This window comes from Pongo pygmaeus, chromosome 9 (genome assembly GCF_028885625.2).
Source record: "Pongo pygmaeus isolate AG05252 chromosome 9, NHGRI_mPonPyg2-v2.0_pri, whole genome shotgun sequence".
In the NCBI taxonomy this organism is placed as follows: Eukaryota; Metazoa; Chordata; class Mammalia; order Primates; family Hominidae; genus Pongo; species Pongo pygmaeus.
The window spans coordinates 127,753,240-127,768,861 of NC_072382.2; the positions used below are offsets into that span (position 1 = coordinate 127,753,240).

The following is a 15,622-nucleotide window of genomic DNA, read 5'->3' on the forward strand; positions in this document are numbered from 1 at the left end:
TCTGCACAACAGCTTATACGCTCTTACTAATCCACCATCCCGCTCTTACAACAGCCCTGAGCAGTGTCAGGGTGAGCATTGCAATCACATTTTTAACCAATCAGGAAACAGAAGCCATGAGTGTTTTTGCTCCACGTGCCCAGGTAGGGCTGGTTGAGAAAGGGCTCCAGGAATGGAGAGCAGATGGAAAGAGGGTTAGCTCCCAGGTGAAGCTGGTGCCAGAAACTAGGCCTCCTTCCCTGCGGCCTCAACAGGTGCTCTCCCAGCACTGTCACTGCCTCAGCCTCGGCCTGTGTCTGCCTCCCCTTCCTTCCTCTCCTGATCTGTTCACCTCCTGTTCCCAACCCTTCCATCCAGGGCCTGCTTCATTTCCTCTCTAGTCTCTAAGGATCAGTTTACAAAGTGACTAGGCAGTGGCCCCTGCCTGTCCTCTGTCCCCGTTGTCCTCCTTCCTTTCCTCAGCCGTGAACACAGCCGGGGACACGTTGCTTGTGGAGTCTCTAACCCATTTCCTCTGCAGCCCTCAGCTGGTCTCCTGCTGTGGTCCCGGAGGGCCGGGCTGGCCCGACAGCACACACGGAGAAGCCATTTCCTCCAGGAGCATCTGCTCCCCTCCCCAGCCCAGCTGTCCCTGTCCTTTCACATGCTGCTGCTCCAAAGCCCTGTGATTTCAGAATCAGGATTCAAAATGGTCACAAGGCAGGAGAGCTGGGTTAAAACGCACAGCACAAAAGGAGGGGCCTGTAGGTTGGCTCAGAGGCACAGGGATGTGGTGCGAGACAAGCGTCATCTGTCCCGGAGTTTACCAAGTACTCACGGTCTGGTGTAGCTGCTGCCCATGCACAGCGGAGGGTCCTGGAGAGGAGGCAGCTGCAGGCACCTGGCGCTCGTTCCAGCCGCACCACTGCCTCGTCCAAAGACACAGGGAGACTCAGGGAGCCGCCGCTTCCTCTCAGGAGAGCCAGGTGTGCCCAGCCGTCCTCAGGAGCCAGGGGAGGCCTCAAGGATGCGGTGTAGCAAACATGCCCTGATACAGGATAAACGTCAGCTGAGGGGGATCTGTGAAACTCAGTAAATAACTGAGCAAGACTTTGAGCATTCTTGTCAGAAAAGAAGGGACTTGGCAGTTCCATAGGCCCCTGGCCAGACTGAGTGAGCCTCAGTCTCAGAGTGGACGGGGACAAACCAGAGAATGTCCGAAGATGGGGAGCAACCTGGGGCACAGGAAATCAAGCCACGGGGAGAAAATAGGGGAGCATTTGAGCCCATTCATAAAATATGAATAGTAATGCTTTCTCATGAGATTGTTGGGAACACCTAACCCGTGCCTGGTGTATGTAAGTGTACAACAAATGGTGACTAGTATTATTTATTTAGGTGGAGAAGAGAAAAGCAGCACACGCAGTTTCAAAGAGTGAATGACTTTCATCTGGAAGTGGGATTTGAGTAATTTTACAAAACTTCCATGAAAGAATTCCCCAAGGATAGAAGTGTCAGGGAAGCAGATTTTTATTCATCTTAAAGAGAAGGAGGACGAGAGCTAACATTGATTCAACGTATCTGCGTGCCATGCTGGGTGCTTGCGAGGGGTTTAATACTGGTGGTTGTATGTCGTTTGTCCAATAACTTGAAGAGGGAGTTATTATTTTCATTTCATAGATGATGGCCACAAGATGGAGACAAAGCGGGTTGCTCAGCCAAGGTCATGCAGCGCCCAGCTGACGTTCCCCCGGGAGGAGCTGCAGGGCCTTCTCTAGAGGAGGTGGCAGAGGGGCTTCCTGCGTGCAAAGGAAGGTCCCACCAGCCCTTTTGGAACCTCAGCCTGGTCCTCCAGAATTTCACCTCAAACTACTGGAGTCTAGGTCCTGAGTCCCTCCTTATAAGCCCCTCATTTCTGAGTTCAGCTGCGAGGCCACTCCAGGGACTCCAGGTTGCCCCTTAGTCCACACAGTTGCCTGTCCTTCCCTCCAGGCTGATGTGAGCCCTGGGGGCCCAGGCAGGCTGGGGATGGAGGCCACGCAGTGAGGGTGGAGCGCATGGGCCCTGAGCAGGAGGCGACGATAAGAAGCAGGCACCAGAACCTGGGAATCCACAGCTTCACCTGCCCCAGGGCCCAGCTGCTGAGCTTGCATAGTGCAGAGCACAGCTCCAGGTGACCTCAGCTTGGCTGAAGCTCCTTGGGAAGCGGGGAAGGAGGGAAAGAGAGGATCTCTTGTCAGGCCTCCAGCCCTGTCACCAGAGGCTGGAAAAATCTGACCCCATCCCTGTGCCTTAGACGCTCAAGAAACATTTGTTCAATTCATTGTTTACATTCTTTGGTTAAGGGGTATAAGTAAGTTTAAGAGGCAGGAGCTATACATGCATAATCTCATGCATAATCTCATCCTCTCAGGAAAACCATTAAATAAAGGAAGAAATTGAAGCTCAGAGTTGTTCTGTAAGATGCTGAGGTCACACAGTAATAAAGAGATAAGTGTGTGTTCTCACTACTGCGCTTTCTTGTCTCTCAAAGCAAGGAACCAGCTCACCTTGTCTCTCCCAGCTCCTCACCTCCCAAGGCAGCAGGGACAGGAGCCCTGGGCCTGTTTTCCCATTCTAGACACATCTCTTCTCTTCCAGACAGGGGCTGTGGCTCTGCCATGGGGTTCCTGTTCTGGCAGAGGCAGGGCATGGGATGGGATGGGGGGTAGGCTTCACCTCAGTGATGGTCTGTTTTATGTGTCAACTTGGCTAGGTCATGGGGTACCCAGATATTTCAAACATCACTCTGGGTGTTTTGGGAGGGTGTTCTGGGGTGAGATGAACATTTGAATTGATAGAATCAGTAAAGAACATTGCCCTCCCCAACATGGGTGGGCCTCATCCAATCAGGTGACGGCCGGAACAGAACAAAGAGGCTGAGTAAGATGGAACTCCGCCTGCCTGCCTGCCTAAACTGGAACTGTGGTCTTTTCTTGCCTTCAGACGCAAACTGAAACCTCAGCTCTCCCTGGATCTCAAGCCTGTGGACAGCAGATCTTGGGATTTGTCAGCCTCCATAATCACATGATCTGACTCCTTATGATAAATCCCTTTCTGTATACACATACAGCCTCTTCGTTCTCTTTCTCTGGAGACCCCTGACTAATACACCCTCCCTCCCTGACTCTCCCTTCGAGGGTCCTCTTCCTAAGGGGAAAGAGCAGGTTGAGGAGCCCCACCTGACTTCCGTGTTCCTGATGCCCCAGCTGAGAAAAGGCTGGGGGGCTGATAACGCAAGCAGCGTAGACTAACTCTGCGTCAGCACAAGCTCTTGCCACCACCAGAGGATCCTTTAAAGCTCCCCTGATTCACACAGCTGGAATTCTCCTGTCCTCTCCAGAGACAGGGGCCGGCCACCCTAGGTGGAGAGTGCTGCCGGATCTCCACACTTTATTTCCATAGGAACCTCTAAGGGAGTTCTGAGGAGATTCCCAGTTTGGGGAGTGGGGGAATCAAATGAGTGGCCTGTATGCACTGGTCACCAGGGGAAGTCAAACCTGATTCTCAGGGACCACCTGCCATTCTGCTCCATAGCTGAGTTAGGAGGGAACGGGGACTCGAGACCCTGAGGAAGGCATGGAAGGGCTTGGCCGTGGATCGAGTGAGGGTGGGATAGGGGTCTGTCCATACAGCCTCTGTCCATGCAGCCACTGTCCCAGGCAAGTGAGAAGCCAGAGTGCCACAGTGACATCTCTGGGCCCTGGAGGAGCCACCTGGAATTCAACTCTGACAGCTCCTGTCTCGGCTGAGCCTTGGAGAACCTGAAACCGGACATCAGATCCCCCTTCTCACTGGGGTTCAGGAATCTCATCCTCCGTCTAACCCTGCCACCAGAGGATGGAAAAATCTGACCCCCTCTCGGGCTGTCATTCAGAGACAGCTAGACAACAGGATATGCTCCGAGAGCTAGAGAGACGGAGAATTCAGAGAGCCCTGGACAGCAGGAATGCTGGGCTCCAGCCCAACTCCGGGGACCAGACTTGATAGTTCAAATCTAGCTAGGAGCATGAATGGTGCACCTACTGCATGCTGGGCACCCGTGTGTGTGCATGAGTGCATGCATGGACAGGCATGAATGATATCAAACACATATGTGTGCACAAATTATATCAAAGATTTGTAAAGTACATAAAAAATAAATGTACAGCTTGAGGAACTGTAACCCTCACTCGACTCAAGGAATAGCACATTTCAGCACCCAAAAAGCACCCCCGTGTGCTAATTTAAGTCTTGTCATTTGATATTCATAATATACTCTTTACAACAAAGAAGGCGTTACTATCCCACTTATCTGTGAGGAAGCTAGGGCCCAGGGAGGTTCGGAAACGTCCTCGCTTTTCAGTTTATCACCAACCCCAGCCGTGTTTGACTCCACAGCTCCTCCCGCCGCTCCACCTAAAGGCTGTTTGAACCTCAAGGTCCCTGTGGTCGGGAGTCCTGTGTTGGGCAGGTGATTGGACCAGAAGAGTTTGGGGGCCTCTCTCAACTCTGTCCAGTGACTCTAATTTTACAATATCCTTCGAGTGAAAATGCAGGGAGCTCGTGGTCCTCTTCCCTGGGTCTGCCCCAGCCACGTCCTGCCCTCCCCAACTCTGCATTATGGATGGAGTGAATAATCTGGTAAATAATTAACGAGTCATCGAGGCACTGAGGGTAACAGGAGAGCAGGGGTGGAGGCATGGGCAGGGCTAAAGTTGGCAACCTGAGCCAGACCACCATCCTCCCAGGGCTGGGCTCTGCTCTGGGTAGAAGGGGCCCACAGGTCAGGCAGGAGCCTCAGGTGGATGGCCACCAGGGAGATGGGGCCATGGTGGGTCAGAGGCCCCAGCACCACCCGGTCAGCCTCCTGCTGCTGATACGCCTCTGCCTTCTGCACCCTAGGGCCTCAGGTGAGTGATACTCAGATCCCCCAGGGGGTTCATTTCCCACTCCCATCCCATTATTCCTGCCACTTCCTGGGGGATCCTCCTTTTGCACTCCGTTCCATGAAGTTCATTCAGTCATTCATCGGCTAGACATTTAACTAGCGTTCACTGAGTGACTACTATGTGCCACGTAGGTGATAGCACTCTGCTTAACCTTGAGAAGCTGGAGTCATCCTGAGAACCGCTGTGAGGTGGTAAGCTTAGGAGTGGCATGGTCAGATCTAGGTTGCAGAAAGCTCCATGGTTTTGACGGGGATTAAGGCAATCAGGAGATCATTGCCATAATCCAGTTGAGAGATGCTGGCATCTTGGGCCAAAGCAATGTCCATGGGGTTGGAAGAAATTGGTTTCTGGGTTACATATTTTTATTCTTTTTTTTTTTTTGAGACGGAGTCTTGCTCTGTCACCCAGACTGGAGTGCAGTGGCGTGCATGATCTTGGCTGACTGCAACCTCTGCCTCCTGGGTTCAAGCGATTCTCCAGCCTCAGCCTCCAAAGTAGCTGGGAGGTGTGTGCCACCATGCCCAACTAATTTTTGTATTTTTAGTAGAGCCAGGGTTTCGCCATTTTGGCCAGGCTGGTCTCAAACTCCTGACCTCAGGTGATCTGCCCGCCTCAGCCTCCCAGAATGCTGGGATTACAGGCGTGAGCCACTGAGCCCGGCCCCAGGTGCTCATTTTCATGCAAATTTGCTGAGGTCCTCAGCACTTTATGGCATGAGACCCACCCTGGCCACATGTGAGGGGACAGCGGGGAACATGGTACTTGGGCTTAGGCTGGGGTTGAAGGGTGGGTCCTGAGCCAAGAACACCTGTTAAGTGACTTACTCCACAGAAACTACTTAATGGCTGGTCCCTGATAGACTGGGAGCTCCATGAGAGCAGGGGTGGGGGGCTCATTTGTTCTTGTGACCCCAGCAGTCTACGCTTAGTTGAATGAAGGCTGGATGGGCTGATGCGGTCGGTGTTCTCTTTCCCTTGCTGCAATGCAACTGGAACAGGGTGGGATGGAGCCCTGGGATCCTCCTGGAATCCTTACACAGGAACTCCAGACCCCGAGCTGCCAGTGGCCATGCAGATCTCCTTATCTCCAGGGTCACCATTGTGATGGGACTGATCATCAGACTGATCTTGGGGCGCTTGTTACAAATATGAATTCTTGGGCCCTGACCCCCTCACCACCGCTAGGAGTGTCTGACTTGATAGTCTGGGGTGACGTCCATGAATCCGCCTTTTGAATGGTCTAGTGACCCATGAGGAGCGGGGATCTCTGCTCCAGTCCATTCTCTGACTTCAGTTAACCCCTCCTTCAGTGCATCCAAACAGGAAACCCGGAGGCTCCCACAGAAACTGTCTCTTGCCCACCAACTCCAGAAGTGCTTTTATGTGGCCTTCCTGAAGCCTGCCTGGGCTGCTTGGGACTGCAAACCAAAAAGAGAGGCTCCAGGCAAGGCAGGGAGTGCAGGAGAGCCCAGAGCAGCCCAGAAGTCCTGCTATGCCTCTTCTCTCCCCAGGCCAGCCCCACCCGACCCCCGAGGCCCCAGCAGAGGAGGTGGTGTCTGTCCAGGGAGTGCGAGGTGGCTCCGTGGAGCTGGCCTGTGGCTCCGGGCCTGCCCCACTGCTGGTCCTCTGGAGCTTCACCCCCCCGGGCTCCCTGGTTCCCCGGCCTGTGGCCGTCACCGATGGAGCCATGTCCAAGGTGGAGGCCTTCGCCTCGGCTCTGGGAGTCGTGAGTCTGAGGAACAGCAGCCTGGTGCTGGGGGAGCTTCGCGAGGGTGCCCGTGGCCACTTCCTATGCCAGGTTCTGCACGTGGCTGGCGGCCAGCTCCACACGGCCTATTCCCACCTCAGGCTGGCTGTGCTGGGTGAGGGCCTGGCCCCAGCTGCAGCTGCTCCGCGGGCTGCTTTGGATTTCTCTGCACGTGTGCTGCCCATTCCCTTTGTGTGTGTGCGGGGCCCAGGTTCTAAAGGGCGCCCCACTCCAGGGACTGAGGAAAGCTGGGGTGATGAGGAAGGGAGGGTCGGGGCGGGTGGGCAGGTGAGTTCCCAGCCAGCAGGGGTGGGGGCGCTGGACACAGCTGGGCGTGTCCTGGGTCTGTAATAACACAGCGGGCCTCTCCCTCCTCTGGCCAGTGCCGGTGTCCAAGCCTCAAGTGCGACTGAGTAACCCGTCCCCTGTGGAGGGAGCCTCCGTGGTGGCCACGTGTGCAGTGCGGGAGGGCACAGAGCCTGTGACCTTTGCCTGGCAGCATCGGGCATCCCGAGGCCTTGGAGAGGCCCTGGTGGGGGTCACTGAGCCACTATTCCAGCTGGACCCTGTCAACCGGACACACCTAGGCTGGTACATGTGCAGCGCCAGCAACTCCGTGAACAGGCTGAGCAGTGACGGGGCCTTCCTGGACGTCATTTGTGAGTCAGACTGCGGTGGGGGGCGCTGTCAGGGCTGACACCCATCTCCCCATCCACACTCGGCCTTCCACACCTCAGAACTCCCCAAATCCCTCCACTGCGGGAGTGCCTCGCCCTCTAAAAGTCTCCAGCAGGCAAGAGTCACGGGGTGCTGTGCCCCTGGTGCCCAGTGCAGCTCTAGCTCCAGGCTGTTAGCCTTATAAAGGTCATGGACACCCTTTTCCAGGAAAACGTGCATACATTCATGCTTACAATTTCACTCACCATTTCACTGGCGGCCTGGAGAGTCTGCCTTTAGGTTGAGCCTGGAGGGCTCGCAGAAACCAACGGAACCCCGAGGAGACAGGGGTGGGGCCCCAGTGCGAGGAGAGGGCAGCAAGCCTGAAGTTAGAAGTCAGGCGCCCTGGGTGAAAGATGAACGCCAGGGTGGCCTGGAGCTTGCTGTCCCACATGGCAGCCACGCATGCGTATCTTCGGTCACTTGAGATGGAGCCAGTCCAAACCGAGCTGTGCTGTAGGCATGGCTTCAAAATCACACTTGATTTTGAAGATTTAGTCCAAAAGAAAGAATGTAAAATATCCGTAACTTTTATATTGATTATATATTGAAATAACATTCTGGATATATTTGGTTAAATAAAATATATTCTTAAAGTAAAACACCTATTGGCGGTTTTTGTTTTTGTTTTTTGCTTGATCGGGTTTGTTTTTTACTTAAGATTTGGCTACTAGAAAATGTTATAAAAAAAATCTGTGGCTGGCATCCACCTGTTGGACAGTGCTGGTCTTAGACGTTTTAAGGAGCAAGGACGAATGGCGTCCTATTTATTGGTCTTCATGGCGGCGGTTTGTGGAAATTGTGAACTGAGGACTGTTGAGGCAGGTGAGCAGGAAAGTTCTTGGGAAAGAGGCAGGAGCAGACTGGAAGTAGGCAAAGAATTCAGAACTCTTTTGGAGTCAGGGAGAGCTTCCAGGATGGTGACCCTGAGCTTGGAACGCAGGAGAGAGGGGAAGGTGGAGTCCAAGGAAGTGAAAGGAGGCGGCTGCTGGGATAGGGTTCAGGACATCATCCCACTGTATTATCTTACTTCTGCAGTCTACAGTGGCCAACTGTCTGCTTCCAAGAGCACCTCAGTCTCAGGCACATGGGGAGCATTGGTCCCCTACCTCTCTTCTGCCCCACCTTGGCCCAACCCAGGAGTCCCTCGAGGAAGCGCCCACAGTCCAGGGTGCTCACCTCCACACATAAGCCCTGAGCACCCTGGACTGTGCCCATGGCCCCTGGACTCTGAGCTCCAAGAGGGCCTAGCCTTGGGGTGGACATGGGCCAGTGCATACTACATGCCCCTAGGATGGATGCATACATTCAGAGATGAGCATGTGCGTGAATGAAGGAATGAAGCTGGGAGGTGTAACTGGCCTTCCTTGCTCTGCAGATGGTCCTGACAAGCCTGTGATCACCGTGGAGCCGCTGGGACTCACTGAGGAGGGCTTCTGGGCCAGTGAGAGGGAAGAGGTGACCCTGAGCTGTCTGGCTGCCTCCAACCCACCTAGTCACTATGTGTGGCTCCGTGACCACACGCAAGTCCACACGGGGCCTACCTATGTCATCGCCAGAGCTGGCCGTGTCCACACAGGCCTGTACACCTGCCTGGCCCGCAACAGCTACCTGGACACCCGCACCCAGACTACTGTCCAGCTCACCATCTACTGTGAGTGTGGGGGTTGGGTGACGCCCAGACCTGGCCTGGGGACAACTCACACTGGAGCCTTTGTGGGCCTGTTCTGGGGCAGACCCAGCCACCCCGTGGAGAGGCATATGTCGAAGTTGCTCTTGTTGGAGGGAGGTCTCCAAACAAGTGGAGTTGGAGGGCAGGGAAAGAGGATGAGAAAACTGTGGGAAGGGGAAGGGAGAGGGGGAAGCTACCGACACTACATAGCACCCCGCCGCTAAGTGATTATTCCCATGGCCCTGCGGACTGAACTGAGGCACAGAGAAGGGCGATGGCAGTAAGGCAAGGTGTGCTGGCTCCTGGGTGCCTAGGGACAGAGACGAGAACGGGAGATGGGGCCTTCCATGGGGTCTCTGGGATTCCTTGGGGACTCCAAACTCCTGTACACTTGGTAACCTCCTGCCCCTGACCTGAGAGCTCAGCCTGTTCCTCACCAGCCCCTCAGAGAGACTAAATCTTTCCCCTAACCCACTTCTCCCTGCTCCCCTACCCATTGACACCCCTGGCCTCCAGACTCCCCTGCCTGGGCCTGGGGGCTGCAGGGCACTGGCAGTGGAGCCTGCTCCACCCTCACCCACTTCCCCATCCAGATCCCCCTGAGGGACAACCCTCCTGTGCAGTGCATCCCAGCCCTGGGGCTGTGACTCTGCTCTGCACCTGGCCTGGGGGGCTTCCGCCTGCCCAGCTGCTGTGGGAAGGGCCCCAGGGACCTGGCCCTACTGCCCCCAGCAACGTCACCTGGAGTCATGCAGCCGCCCAGCTCCCCAGTGGCAGCGTCTTCACCTGTAAAGGCCAGCACCCAGCCCTGGCACCGCCTGCCCTCTGCACGGTCATGCTCTGTGAGTGGACACAGGAAACCCCAGGGCTCTGACATTCCAGGCAGAGTGTGGGTAGAGGTCAGAGTAGAGCCGGGGGGCCTGGGATCTGGGTGGCGCTCCAGACCACAGGCTCCAAAACATGCCATGTAACAAGGAGGTGGGCGGCACTCAGCTCTCAGTCCCCATCTCCCATCTTTCCCATCCACACTGTGCTCTCTTCCCCTCACTTTGGGCTTGGAGCCCTGACAACTCCCCACTGTCCTTGCCTGCAGGGTCAGCAGGCTCTCACCGCCCTTACACTGCACTTCTACCGCTTTGACGCATGTTGGACTTGAAACTTGCCTTCAGCATTCTCTCTGCCAAGTGTGCAGAGAGAAACTCCCAGCCATCAGGCAAGACAGAGTCCAGATGTCATCCTGTCCTCTTTCCGGAAGCCCCAGGGAGTTCGTCTGTCTTTCTGTCTATATTCTAGCACACATCAAATCATAATAATTGTTTAATGTCTGTTCCCACCATTTCCCTGGCACATGATCAATAAATGATGAGTGTGTGAATGAGTGAGTGACAAAGTAATGAAGGAAGGAGGGAGTGAAGGAACAAATGAAGGAAGGGGGATAGGGCGGAACTGCCAAGCCCTTCCTCCTTCCACAGGGCCATACTGAGCCATCGTTCCTTCCAGGGGAGCCTCTCGGGAGGCCCACCTGCTGGAGCACAGCCACAGTGGGGGACCAGTTCATCATGCTGAGTTGTGAGTGGCCTGGCGGTGAGCCCCCCGCCATGCTGAGCTGGCTTGACGAACAGCAGCAGCCCCTGGGCGGTAGCAGCTCCTCGATGGCCGTTCACCTTCTGCAGGCCCAAGAAGATCTGGCTGGCAGAGAGTTCACCTGCCGGGGCACTCACCTGCTCAGGACCCCTGACCTCCACTGCCACCTCCACCTGGGTGAGTAGGGGCTAGCGAGTTTGTTCTGGTGCTGGGACAGGAGGAGGAACGCTTTGGAATCAGGATAAAGAGATCTTAGGGGGTGGCTGTGCTGGCATGGAAAGTGAGTCAGTGTGGACGGGGAAGCTAGGAGGTAGGTAGGAGCTGAGCTCCCAGGGTCTCAAGTTTTCTTTGATCCATAAAATGAGGGGGTTAGGCTAGGTCAGAGTTGTGTAATAAAAATATAATGTGAGCCATATATGTGATTTAAAATATTCTAGCAGCCACATTTAAAAAGAAGAAACAAGTGAAACACTTTAGTTAACTCAATATATCCAGTATGTTATCATTTCAACATGTAATAATAAAAATTATTAATGAGATATTTTACATTCTTTTTTTATCTTGTCTTTAAAATCTGGTATATATACAATTACTGCACATCTCAATCTGGACTGGCCACATTTCAAGTTCCCATATTGACGTGGCTGGTCACTACAATATTGGATAGCACTGATCTAGATGAAGTGGAAATGCCAATTGCATAATCTTCACTTACATGGATTTGCATAAGAGAGCTGCCTGATTATATTGTTGATTTGCATTAATATTTCAGAAGTCAGTTCTCTACCTCTCTTACTCTGTTTGGTTTTGGTCTGGTTCCTCCTTGCCTTCATCTGGCCCTGCCAGTCTATTTACTGCAACCAGGAAAAAAGAATTAAATATCAAAGTAAAAAAAAAATGTGAGAAAAGCAAACAGAGAAGCTGTCACATACAACAGTTCTCACAGAATGGTTTACCTCTTGGTCTCCAAAGGCTTGGTAACTAGCATGTTCTCAGGGCTCTAAGGAGGCCTTAACCCCAAATATTTCCTTCGCTATTACTCAGTCTCAGGACCGGAAATTCCATCGTAGGAGATTCATTGACACCTGAGAGTCTGGGTCTTTAATAAGTCAGTCCATAAAATCTGAGCACCTGCTATGGTCCCAGCACTATGCCTGGAGCCAGCCGGGAGGTGGGGGGCCACTAGTGGGAGGGAGGCCAGGTGCTGGAAGGGGCCGTTCATGCAGAGACTAGTAAGGCAGGGCCCTGTCTGCAGGAGCCGAGGCTAGGGTGGGGCAGGGAAGGAGCAGGGAGGAACGCTGCTGATTTTATCATATATCAGCGAGCCCTGGAGCACACTGTGACAGGAACTTGGCATAGAATGGGAACCTGAAGAGAAGGCAGACTGGCCCCAGACAAGCCTCATTGTCAACTCTGCAGCTCTCCCGCTCCATCTCCTCTCCATGCCTTCCAATGCTGGCCAGCACCTTGTCCCCAAGCCCTCCCACTAGCCAGCCACATCCTCTCTGTCCCCGCAGAAGCCCCACAGCTGGACGTGGCTGAGCCCCGTGTGTCAGTGTTGGAGGGGGAAGAAGCCTGGCTGGAGTGCTGTCTCCGCAGGGGCACACCACCTGCCCAACTCCTCTGGCTGGGGCCTCAACAACAAAAAGTGGACCCCGGCACTTCAGGATTCATGCTGCACCCTGAGGGTGCCCAGCTGCGCCTGGGCATCTACGATGCTGACCCGGCACACCACAGGGGCACCTACCAATGCGTGGCCCGCAACGCCGTGGGCAACAGCAGTCGGAGCGTGCTGCTGGAGGTCCTGAGTGAGTGAGGGGTCGAGTGTGTGTGTGTGGTGAGGTGGGGGCTGGGAGACCAACAGCCACAGAGTGCTTTAAGTGGAAAGGCACAAGGATTCCCTGCTCCAAAATGTGGACGCTTGAGCCTCCTTGGGCATAGGCAGGACTCAAGAGCTAGATGCGCAACATGTGCGTGAATCTGGTGCACTCATGGCAAACAGAACGCCATGCAGGCAGGATCGCCTCCCTTTCATTTTATAGATGAAAAAAACTGATGGGACAAGACAGGGCTTCTCAGGTCCACAGACCCCAATCCAGTGCCTTTTCCACACCGCCAGGCTGTCTCTTGACAGGAGCAAATCTGGGGGCACAAGCTCACGTGGTTGTAGGTATACATGTGCCTCTTTGTATCCCCACCCTCACCCAGGATATCCAGCTCCTCCCAATGTCACCATCAGCCGCCTGACCTACGGGAGGCACCGCAGAGAGGTGCAGCTTCAATGGGCCATCTCAGGACCCGGGAACCTGACGGGCTTCCTGGTGCAGCGGAAGGCCAGTGCCCTGGGCCCAGGAGCTGGGGCGTGGGAGACAGCAGCTAGTGACATCGAGCCAGAGAGCCGAGGACGGCGGCTGGGAGGCTTGGACCCCGGGGTCCTTTATGCCTTCCGCATCCTGGCTCTGAATCACCACACTGCAGGACATCCCTCTGAGGTGAAGATACCAGGTGCCAGCTAATGCCAGGGAGGGACCTACCTTTTCTCCAAAGCACTGGCCCCTGGTTCATCTTCCTCTTCACAGGGCATCCCCTCCTCTGTTCCTTTGCTCGCTTCCTACTGAATTCTCCCGTCCCCAGCCCGTCCTCGTCTCTACTCTCCCCTCAAGATAATCTCCACGGCTCTTTCCTGTCCCTCCCTGGGGGTCTCGGGAGGCTCCAGGCTGAGGGGTGGGAACCCTAATTCATGTGATCAGAATAGAGAGGAAGGAAAAGGTGCTGGTGACTAAGAACAGGAGCCCACTCTGTGCCTCAGTCTCCCCTCCAGGGCTACAGGTAGGCTCTCAGCTTCCTGCTGCCCCCTCTCCATCCTGGGAATTCCTAATTTTATGGCATACTCCCCTTCAGCCCCAAGCCGCCAAGATAACCAACGTTTTGTCTTCTGTACCAGAAACAGGGGATTTGGCGGGGGAGTCAAACTCCAGAGCACTAGGCAGACAGTGCGCCGCCTTCCTTGGGAGAGACCTGATCTCCAGGATTCTCTGGGTCCCCATGTCAGCTGCAGGGGGAACTGGATGAGCAGGGCACCACTTCTCCAGAACCCTAGTGGTTCCCTACGAGCCACTGAGGCCCAAGTTGTGCAGTGGCTCTAAACCATGGAACCTGTGCTCTCCCCTCCTAGCGGACCCCCCCTTCAGCGCCTACCCAGCGGTGTTGGGTGCAGCAGGCACAGGAATGGTGGTAGCAATGGTGGCCTCTCTACTGGTGTTCCAGTATGCTGCCCGGCACCCACAGACTTTCCCCCGTGAGTGGGAATCGGATGGGAAGGGCTGCTTGACCCCACAGGGTGGCCAGGCCCTGACCTACCCAAAGGAGAGATGCAGCACTCCCGGGGGAGAAGAATCTAGGCTCTTCCTTAATTCTGACCCTCTCCCCAGTGCTAGACGTTGCCATTCAGGGCTCCAACCCCCAAACCAGGCACCTGGGGCCATCCCCTTCTGGGTTCCTGAGGGCCTAGTACAGAGCCCATTGGAAAAGAGAGGGCCATTCTCCTGGGATCTCTGCTGGGCTGGCCAAGTAATGCTCGTTTTCTTTTCCTTCCTACAGGCCTGGGTCAATTGCTTGTTCCCATGTGAGTGTGGAACCCCAGTCATCCTGGGGGCCAGGGCTTTCCTCCAGTTGGAAAGGAAAGCGAGGGAAGTGAGTTGCCACTAACTTTACTCTCCCACTTCACTCTCAGGGAGCAAAGGCACCAACAGAGGGGTTCCAGAGAAGATGCTGAGGCACAGGCAGGTAAGCACTTTATCCAGAAGACGACGACTTGTGTGCAAGACCAGTGCTGGGTGCTGAGGGTGATGCTTGGTCTCTCTTGAGCTCTGGGAACATTTGGACACTCCCAAAGCATCCCTCTGTTCTTTGCCCACATACGCTCTTCATAGGCCTTGAAACACCAACCACCACCCCAGGTTTGGATCCTGCACAAGAAACCACGGATGCTCCAGTGAATGTCACCATCACAGTGACTGCAACACCATAAGGCCCAAAGAGGAAGATGCAAATAGGCTTAGGGAGGGCAGGTGGGATTTGGGAAGAGCCCTTCTGTCAGACTTTGGTCATAAAACCAACGTAGCTAAGACACCAACTACCACTTTCACTTATTACCCAGTCTTCACAACTGGTGCAAGGCCCAGCTGCAGTGTCCCTAAGTGACATGGTTACAAGAGAAGCCCTGGCCCACCTTGTGGAAGACAGAGGTGGCAGGACAAGGAAGAGGACCCGCAATGGGGAGAGAGGGATCTCTGGGTGTCTGAGGGCAAGTGAAAGCCATGGTACTGGAATCATCTGTGGTGCTACAGAAGTATGAGCAAGCTAGCTGCTTCCAGAAAAAAGTCTGTGGATGGAGCAATTCCTAAATAAATCAGAGCTGATGTTCACGCCAATAGAGGGCTATTTCCATTGCAACTCCCACAGAGGCTGATGGCTGGGTCCCAGGTTTGGCTAGTGGGAAGAAACAAGGTGTGTAGGTGTGTGTTCCTTTGCTCAACCGTAGCTTACAAACATCACTGACGCTGCAGTGGTCCGACTCCAGGAGTCCCAGCCCACAAGACAGAGAGCAGACGTACTGCAGATGTAGCTTCCCGCCCCCAGGCTGGGGGAGCTGGCCCACAGAGCACCGGGGCTGTTCCAGAGTCACAATGTCAGCTGCCAGCATGACTCACTAGCTCCAAGTGTGTGTGTCTGTTTGTGTGTGTGTCTGCAATCTGGGTGAAAACACAAATGAATGCTTGTTCAACTGACTAGAAGACTCAGGACTCCAAGCCGCCTCTGCAGGAGACACAGATGAGAAGAAACGGCAAGAAAGCCAACGGGTGACCCGCCAGCACAAGGGACGTGGCGCCTGAAAGGAGACAGAAAATTGAGAAACTTAAGAAGGTTCTGTGGTTCTCACAGAGTTAGACTT

The 15,622-nt window shown here is 54.6% G+C and overlaps 1 protein-coding gene across 1 annotated transcript; it reads left to right on the plus strand.

The window, feature by feature from the left end:
* Positions 1 to 4,816: 4,816 nt before the first annotated feature.
* Positions 4,817 to 15,101, plus strand: VSIG10L2 (V-set and immunoglobulin domain containing 10 like 2). Its single transcript, XM_054441270.2, has 12 exons — positions 4,817 to 4,910; positions 6,460 to 6,810; positions 7,079 to 7,354; positions 8,791 to 9,066; positions 9,678 to 9,926; positions 10,585 to 10,845; positions 12,186 to 12,476; positions 12,877 to 13,173; positions 13,844 to 13,966; positions 14,269 to 14,293; positions 14,402 to 14,454; positions 14,601 to 15,101. The coding sequence occupies exons 1-12, from the start codon at positions 4,829 to 4,831 to the stop codon at positions 14,696 to 14,698; spliced, it is 2,382 nt and encodes a 793-aa protein (XP_054297245.2). The 5' UTR covers positions 4,817 to 4,828; the 3' UTR covers positions 14,699 to 15,101.
* The last annotated feature ends 521 nt before the right edge of the window (positions 15,102 to 15,622 follow it).